General features: G+C 39.7%; 2 protein-coding genes across 2 annotated transcripts; both read right to left on the reverse strand.

Moving 5' to 3' along the window:
• On the reverse strand, positions 1-1,252 carry MELLADRAFT_73148 (uncharacterized protein; the record flags this gene model as incomplete). The annotated part of the gene is made up of 2 exons (XM_007416052.1): positions 1-403; positions 486-1,252. 2 exons carry the CDS (start codon positions 1,208-1,210, stop codon positions 367-369), a joined length of 762 nt encoding a protein of 253 aa, XP_007416114.1.
• Positions 1,253-2,087: 835 nt separating this feature from the next.
• On the reverse strand, positions 2,088-4,082 carry MELLADRAFT_93101 (uncharacterized protein; the record flags this gene model as incomplete). Its single annotated transcript, XM_007416051.1, has 10 exons — positions 2,088-2,341; positions 2,396-2,500; positions 2,566-2,658; positions 2,730-3,051; positions 3,153-3,202; positions 3,271-3,537; positions 3,641-3,653; positions 3,702-3,813; positions 3,917-3,930; positions 4,044-4,082. The coding sequence occupies 10 exons, from the start codon at positions 4,080-4,082 to the stop codon at positions 2,088-2,090; spliced, it is 1,269 nt and encodes a 422-aa protein (XP_007416113.1).
• Positions 4,083-7,644: the final 3,562 nt, after the last annotated feature.

The raw sequence follows: 7,644 nt of genomic DNA on the forward strand, positions 1-7,644 counted from the left end.
GAACCCAAAAAACAGTTATATAATATATCATTATAATTGAGCCGGACTCCGAATATAGCTGCCCTACAGATGCAGATAATCATTCTATATAATACTGACATTGATCACATTCCTTAATGTGATCCTTCTGTTGTTCCGTATCTTATAAAACCAATTTATTCATCTCATGAAAATCAGACTCATGATATACAAGAGAACATCAAAACTGAAAGGAAGAGAAAAAGATACCGAAAAGAAAAGTAAAATGAAAAAGCAAAGAAAGGAAGAAAACAAAGCGTGAGATTGAGATTTCATCGTGATGGTTATTTGACTTGAATCAAACGGTGTTTTACATACATCTTACATCTAATTTGATGCATATGAGGACTAATCTTGATCGGTACGATGCTTGTCAAGGATCTTCCTACAAGTTCATGATTCACGAATATAATCAGTTAAGAATTGACTATAGATGCTCATACAAAAAACACTGAGGGAGAACATACTTATGATGATTTACCAAAGCATGAACGAATGCACAATCTTGTGCAACAACTTCAAATGCGTTCTTATATGATATCAATGAGGTTTTTGCGCATATTAATTGCTCTTCAAGCTCTTGTACTGAGGTAGATAAGAGATTGGGCTCGCATAGAAGAAGTTGAATGCGATCAATGGACTCGTGGGCGCTTCGAAGATTACACGCAGCCTCATGGAAACCCTCGTCGGCATCATCTTGAGCCTGAACAATCTGGTCGATCTCGGCATGATTGAGATACGTGTACTTGTTTACAAATCGCTCAAGGTCTAAGGCTGCCAGACGGAAGTGCCCGTTCTTGATGTTCAGAAGACATTGATCGTTGAAATAGTCAATCCGTTTGGCGTCGATATCAGCGCTGGAGTTCACCCATCTGATTGTGGGTTGAATTTCGTTTGTTGGGTGACGCAGCTCGGCTTGAAGATAGTCTGTGGGCCGGTTTTCAGGGATAACTATGTTGTTTAGACGCGGGGCTATCATTTCGACAAAAATCTTGAGGAGGAGCTCGTGATCTTCTCTTGCATTTTGAGTGAAACGAAAATACGGATAAAATGAAAGAATGACTTCCAAAATTTGTGAGGGAGTGGCTTTGCTTAGAAAAAGGTCTGGATCAATCATTGGTCTAGGTTCATGAACGACATATTTGAGGATATAACTTGGTAGGAAAATGTGATATTGGATTGGACATGACATGATGATGATCAATGTATCAGATAGAAAGATATCTAAGACTGGGGGAATAGGGATGATCACCGGGGTGAAACAGTGGTTTCTTATGATTATTGTAGTCTAGAGAGACCAGTTTGAGATCAGAAGGTTCTAATTATAAAAGCCCTTGGGCCTTGTGTCTTGTGTTTAATAATTAATATATGCATTGTAACGACCAATATACACATATCAAAAGAAAGAATTTTGGAAGATTGCTAAGTCAAGTCAAACTCCGATATCAATATATCTGAATCAATATATCTGAATCAATATATCTAAAGAAGAAGGTATATGCACTTCTATAATTTTGTTAATCGCCACTCATAATTATTCTAATTATGTTGACAGATTCCATACCTGAGGCTGAATGCTGGTATGCTAATCAGCCCCTTCAGGTAATCTCCCAATAAATGGGCCACCCATACGTACTATGTGAGTTGTGTTTCAGTGTTTTGATTGATCACAACGTACCTTCATCACAGATGATTTCGTATATATTGAGGAGCATATGATTGAACATATACATACAACAATACAAATTTTCACAATTTCACAATTGTATGGTCACAACTTGATTATCCATCATGATCACCTGGCCAAGACACAACTTGAGAAATCATTGCACAATTAAAATGTCCTCAGACGCGCATTGAGCAGTTACAAGTGATAATTTCCTTTGATTGGATAAGGTCCGAGTGATGGATGCTTCACTGTATTGGGCATCAGGCTAAAAGAGACAAAAGAAACCTGTATTGGTATTTGGTTGATGTTCAGGAGTCATATAAAAATAATTTCAGATAAAACAATCTTAGTTGATGGGCTATCCACTAATTATGATATGAAGTAACAGTCGTGTACATAATTAGAGGTCTGACTCTTCATCATCTCCTGATTCTTCATTGTCAGACGTCTCTTGCAAACTCATCAATTTTGTAATGATCTCTTCCTGGGTTTGAAGCTCGTCATGGGCTTTATCTAACCGCGCGCGAAGTCTGCTGACCTCGAATTGCAGGCTAGTAACCTGATCTTTGACATCATCAAATGCAGATATCTTCTTTTCCAAGAAAACCATCGATTCTTGAAGTTCGTGAAGGGCACTGTCTGTTGCAAATTGTGCTTTAAGTCAGAATTGAATTTGAAGATATTCAAACCAATGCGAGTTGGACACACCTTGTGACTTGACCTTTGCTTGTCCAGCTAAAACCTCCGAAGCCAACTTCTTGGCTGTGTCGACTTTTCTTGTCAAGATAGCTACAGTTTCCTCTAAAGCAAAGACTAAATCGTTTCCATGTCAATTCGTGCCGGGAAATGAAGAGATTGATTGCAGGAGGAGGACATACGTTTGTTGTGTTGTTGTCTTTCACGGAGGAACACATCCACGCCAGTCAGTTGCTTTCCATGATTTGTGATTGGGCATATCTCACTCCCTGTCACTGCAAACCGGCAAGAAAAGACTTCAAACTTTGATACTTTGAACTGAAAAAAGGTGAACAAAACAACTTACTTATATTTTCTGTCTTGAAGACATCACCTTGTGAAAATGTCATCAAGTCACGATCACTTTCTATAGCTTCTGTGCTTGGAAGAACGTTCACATCTGATTGTACATCAATTAGCTTCTCATATGTCTCTTCTAAATTTGATTTTGCTGGTGGTGTCGGATGGGCGAGTTGCAAATTGTTTTGATTATTGTCCAAAAAAGCCTTAGGATTCAAGTAAGGTTTGCCTGATTTGGGAATATAGGGTGATATATTCAGAATGCGAGAGGCAGATGCTTCAAGAGCTTTAGGTGCTTCTGCATCACCTCCATCGTCAACAACCTGCTTCTTCACACCAAACATGTACACAGAGCGATGATAAATTACAGGTCTGTGTCAGTGTGGCTCATGAATAATAGAAGGTGATAATTGTAAGGACAAAGACTTACTTTTGGTTGTTTAAGGGTGTGGACGATACTTGGTTGAACAGCGCGTACACCTAGAGTCAAGAGAGTCACGATGTGTGAATTTCAATAATTAGTTCACTTGACTCATAATAATATGTACCTTTTGCAATTCGCTTTTTTGATTGGGGTTTGCCCTCGAAAGATACTGATCTCTTCCCCAAATGAACTGTCTCCGCCGAGACAAGCTTTGAGGGCATTCTTGACCGTCGAGTTTCTGAAACCAGTGATTTTTGGTCTTGCAATCCAGGACCGCTACAGTCAGTAACAGGTTGAGATCCATCTGCTTCTGAATTCGAACTTGCAGCGTTAGATCCGGATTGTGTGACGCCAAGCTTCGTCAAGGATGGGTTTTTAGGTGGAGGAAATACTGGTTTGTGAGGATGTGAGACCAGTTATATCAGCTACGAATCAATCAACCAGTTGATCGCTATTTCATCAAGATCAGAACATTAAAAGCAAAATGTACTTACGATGTGGCTGCATCTCGCGCACAATATCTGCAATTTCAGATTTATGGAGAGAGCCACTAACCACTCGTTTTGGATAATGTATGCGTAACCAATCAAGCATCATTTGCTTTCCAACTCCAGGATTAGCTGGGTCTAGAGATACTGGATTCGACATTGCAGGATGTTGTAAATACCTTCAAGGTGTTAAAGATGAAGTGTGATGTGGTCAATAACTCAATGTGGATGGCGTACGGATGTACATATTATAGTGACGGAGAGATGCCCAGTGCAACGTACCTGTTGGCAGCAGTCTATAAACAGATCGGAGTTGGAAGTGAATTGATCAAGGAAAGCGAGTTATGATAATTAGGAGAAAGACAACAAGATTTTGTGAGCAAGAGATTGGACGTGGTGTGTATAATACTGGATATGATAGTGGAAGAGTTTCACCAGGTGGGCGCATAGTGATGTGTCACTGTTGATCATGTGGTGAAGATTATAGTCGGCTCATGATTAGATCGGTTCATGATGGAATCGTGAGTTGTTGTACATGATTAATTAGATATAGAAAAACAATGATGATGATGAGTTGTGATGGACGGTTCTAAAACACGCCATGTTTAAAATTTGTGAGGTCATCAAGTCGTTACAGACTCCAGATACACACAACAAATTGTGTTGCACTGTGGTTACCGTTACTGTACTGGTCATGTACGTATAGGATAGAGTCACATCTATGTAGGCAAAAGTACACCCCATGACAATCTTAAAGGTGTTAGACGTGATTGAGCTCCAGATTTACCCTCCAGATATGTGTACATGGGAAAACAAAATTGTGTCTATAATTTTCTACGGCTTTCAGAATTTTCCAAACTCATGAGAAAAGAACACATTTTTTGTAGTGTGACAAGGAAGGCCAAAAGATTTGGTCAGCAGCAAAACCTTATCAATTCCACAACCAGCTTGGGAGGAGCTTTCAACCTAGAATGAAGCAGACTATAAACAAATCTGCTCTAGAGCGTCCCACCAACGGAGACCATCGTTCATACAATTAAATAAGGTCTAACCGTTGGCACAAGCGATGGCGAGAAAATATCAGGGGTGGACTTGATCGAGGAGAGAAGCAAATTGTCCGGGTTTGGCCCTGACTTGGTTTTTCGATAGAAATTCCTTAGAACAAAACAAAGAGAACTTTTACTTAACATGATGCATCCGAGAAAAATAGGAATAGTGCACAAAGTAAATATGTGGATAGAGTGTGTGAGTGGAAAATTAAAAGTAATAGGGTCGACCAAGGATTGCGAATAGAGATTGGTAGCCATCAGGGTATAAAAGGCGGGAGTGGTGTACCAATTTGACAAGCCACCTTGAACACTTCTTTCGTTAAGACCCCTTCAAGAATAAACCAAAACGTATAGTGTTCTTAAACATTGTTTACTACCCAAATTGTGAATCCAACTTGTGAATTCTTACTGCTCATGTACAAACAACTTTCCTGAACCAAAAACACCGGGTACATTTCAGACTATGAACATTATAAAAATAGAGGACTTTACTAAAGTCAGCCCCCCCTTCAAAGGGTTGACCGCCCCCTTTTAGTCAGGGAAGAAGTGTACAATACAAAAAAGGCTGTCAGGTGTCAATCCGTGTGAATACAAAACTGAACATGAAGGGGGCAGTCTTGATTTCAGGTAAAATGGAAGCCAATCTTTTGAAAAGCAGTGTTTCTCCTCCTGCTTCCACAACTCAAGATTCAAGCTGGTGGGTTTGGTACTTGCTGATTCAAACATCTCCTTCCCTTGCATTGTTGATTTGTTTGCCATCAAAAAAAATCCCTCTTGTCCCCCTGTTGTAGCAATCAACAAAAGATTTACTGCTTTCCTTTCGAAGAAAATATATGTTCATCAATTGATAACAATTGAAACCTTGATAAGATCAAAGTTGTGAGAATGATCCAGATTCCATTTCACTTGCATTTGGGACTGCCCCTATGTGTTGTTTTAAATTGACACTTATTCGCACACTTGCCACTCAAACCAGACCTCAGATTTGCAGCATCTCTCGATGTGCTCAATCAATCTGAAGAGTTCTTCCATTTCTCTTGCAATTCCCTCCCCTGTCTTTTGACTTCCATTGATGCGGCTTTAATCAGAAGTCTGTTAATTCAATGGACATGCTCAAACATGCTCCTATCATTCACTCCATATGTGTTCACAAAGACCTTTTGTGAGAGATGATAAACCAAGACAATTCATATTCACAGCACCAAGACAGGACCCAGGTATGTGACAAAATTTCTGACCTTGGAGGACCTCAACTCTGGTCAAAAAAAAGCTCATGATTCTGACCTTTTTCCTCACAAACCTTACCTGGAATGGTTTTTTGGGGTCCGGCTACGCCCTGCCCCAAAACCGCGCAACAAGGCTGGGTCCAGACATTTTTGGTGCAATTCAAGCACATGGAAATGATTTATTAATTGCACAAAAACTTCCTTCATGACAAGTATGCAAATATAAAAATTGGATTCTCTAAAGAATATGACTTATGACAATGAATGTGATTTGTGATTTGACAATGAATGTAATTTGGTATTCTCATCAAGAAGTGATATCACATATGCTAGAATTGTTGTCACGGTTAACTCAAATTTCCAAACATTGGGCCCAAAATGCTGTGGACTGTACTGCTGTTCACAGCACAAAAACCTATCTGCTGTGCCCTTTCACTCAAGTGCACCTGTCCAATGATTTTTTTCCAATCAATTTGCACCTGGGCAAGGGATTGGAATACCCCCAGTAAATTTTCATCACAAAAAAATTCAACAAAAACATTTTCAAAAATTTTGATCCAAAAAAGAACCAAACCCTTTCCACCACCATCTCCATCTGATTGAAAATCCCAACTCAAAATGCCATCTCTCTCACATGTGAATCCTCTGTTAATCAATCCAACTTTTCATTTGGATTTAGCATCATCTGACAGTGTCATTCCAGATCCTATCAATTCAGGAACCCCCTTGGTCAGCTATTGTCCCGCATTTATTCACTCAAATATTTTCTGACTTTCAATTCTTTTCTATCAGTCAGAGAACCAAGACCATGTGGACAAAGATGACAATTTCCTGTCCAAGTTTGACTTTGGATTCCATGTGCCATCCAAGAAAGAGAAGTCCGGATACATTCAGATCTTTGACTTGAAATGCACAGTTGAATGGGTTGCAACTGACTTCAATATTGCAAAAATCAAGTCAAGATGTGTTGCCTCAGCTACGAGTTAGGCTACCAAGACCCTCCTTGAAGATTCAACCCGGCAAAAGAAGAACCCTGGGTGTTGGACTTTTTACATCTCAGGGAGTTCTAATTATCCCAAGAGCATGAAGTGGCGTGTTGAACTAATGGAAGAACATTTTCAGACCTGGGTTGAAGAGGCACACTCTAGCCAAGATGCTGGGATATCTTTATATGTTGCACAAAGTCCCCAAAAGCTGCAAGCTCAGGCTGATTTTGTATGCTCAACCTTTATCTCTATGAAACTTCCTTAAATAACATGATTCAATTTTTAGGCTGAACATACTGAGGCTGCAGCCGTGTTGGCAGCGCAAAAGAAGAAATGTCAAGCCCAACACTCAGAAGATACTGATGAGGTATAATCAAATCTACTTTTTTGTTGAGCTTGCTTCAATTTTCCCTGCTGACAATTGTTAAATCAACTCAGTTGGACCATGGAAATCCAGGTTCTCCTGTTGCTTCAGATGAATCTCCTGATACCTGTCTCATTGGACAACTTTTCAAAACACATCCGATGGACATCACATACCATTCAACATACCCTCCTGTCATTGATCCCAAAAACTCCAACTTCTACTTTGCACTGACATATGGAGAAGCCAAAGAGTGGGCTAAGCATCAAGTAAGTTGGTCATCATGATTTCACAGTGGCAAGCTTTCTGACATTCAAAACTCTTAGAATGATGATGATGTGAACCATCAAAACCCACCGGCAAAGCTCAAGTATGATCTTTAGAA

This window comes from Melampsora larici-populina (genome assembly GCF_000204055.1).
Source record: "Melampsora larici-populina 98AG31 unplaced genomic scaffold MELLAscaffold_56, whole genome shotgun sequence".
In the NCBI taxonomy this organism is placed as follows: Eukaryota; Fungi; Basidiomycota; class Pucciniomycetes; order Pucciniales; family Melampsoraceae; genus Melampsora; species Melampsora laricis-populina.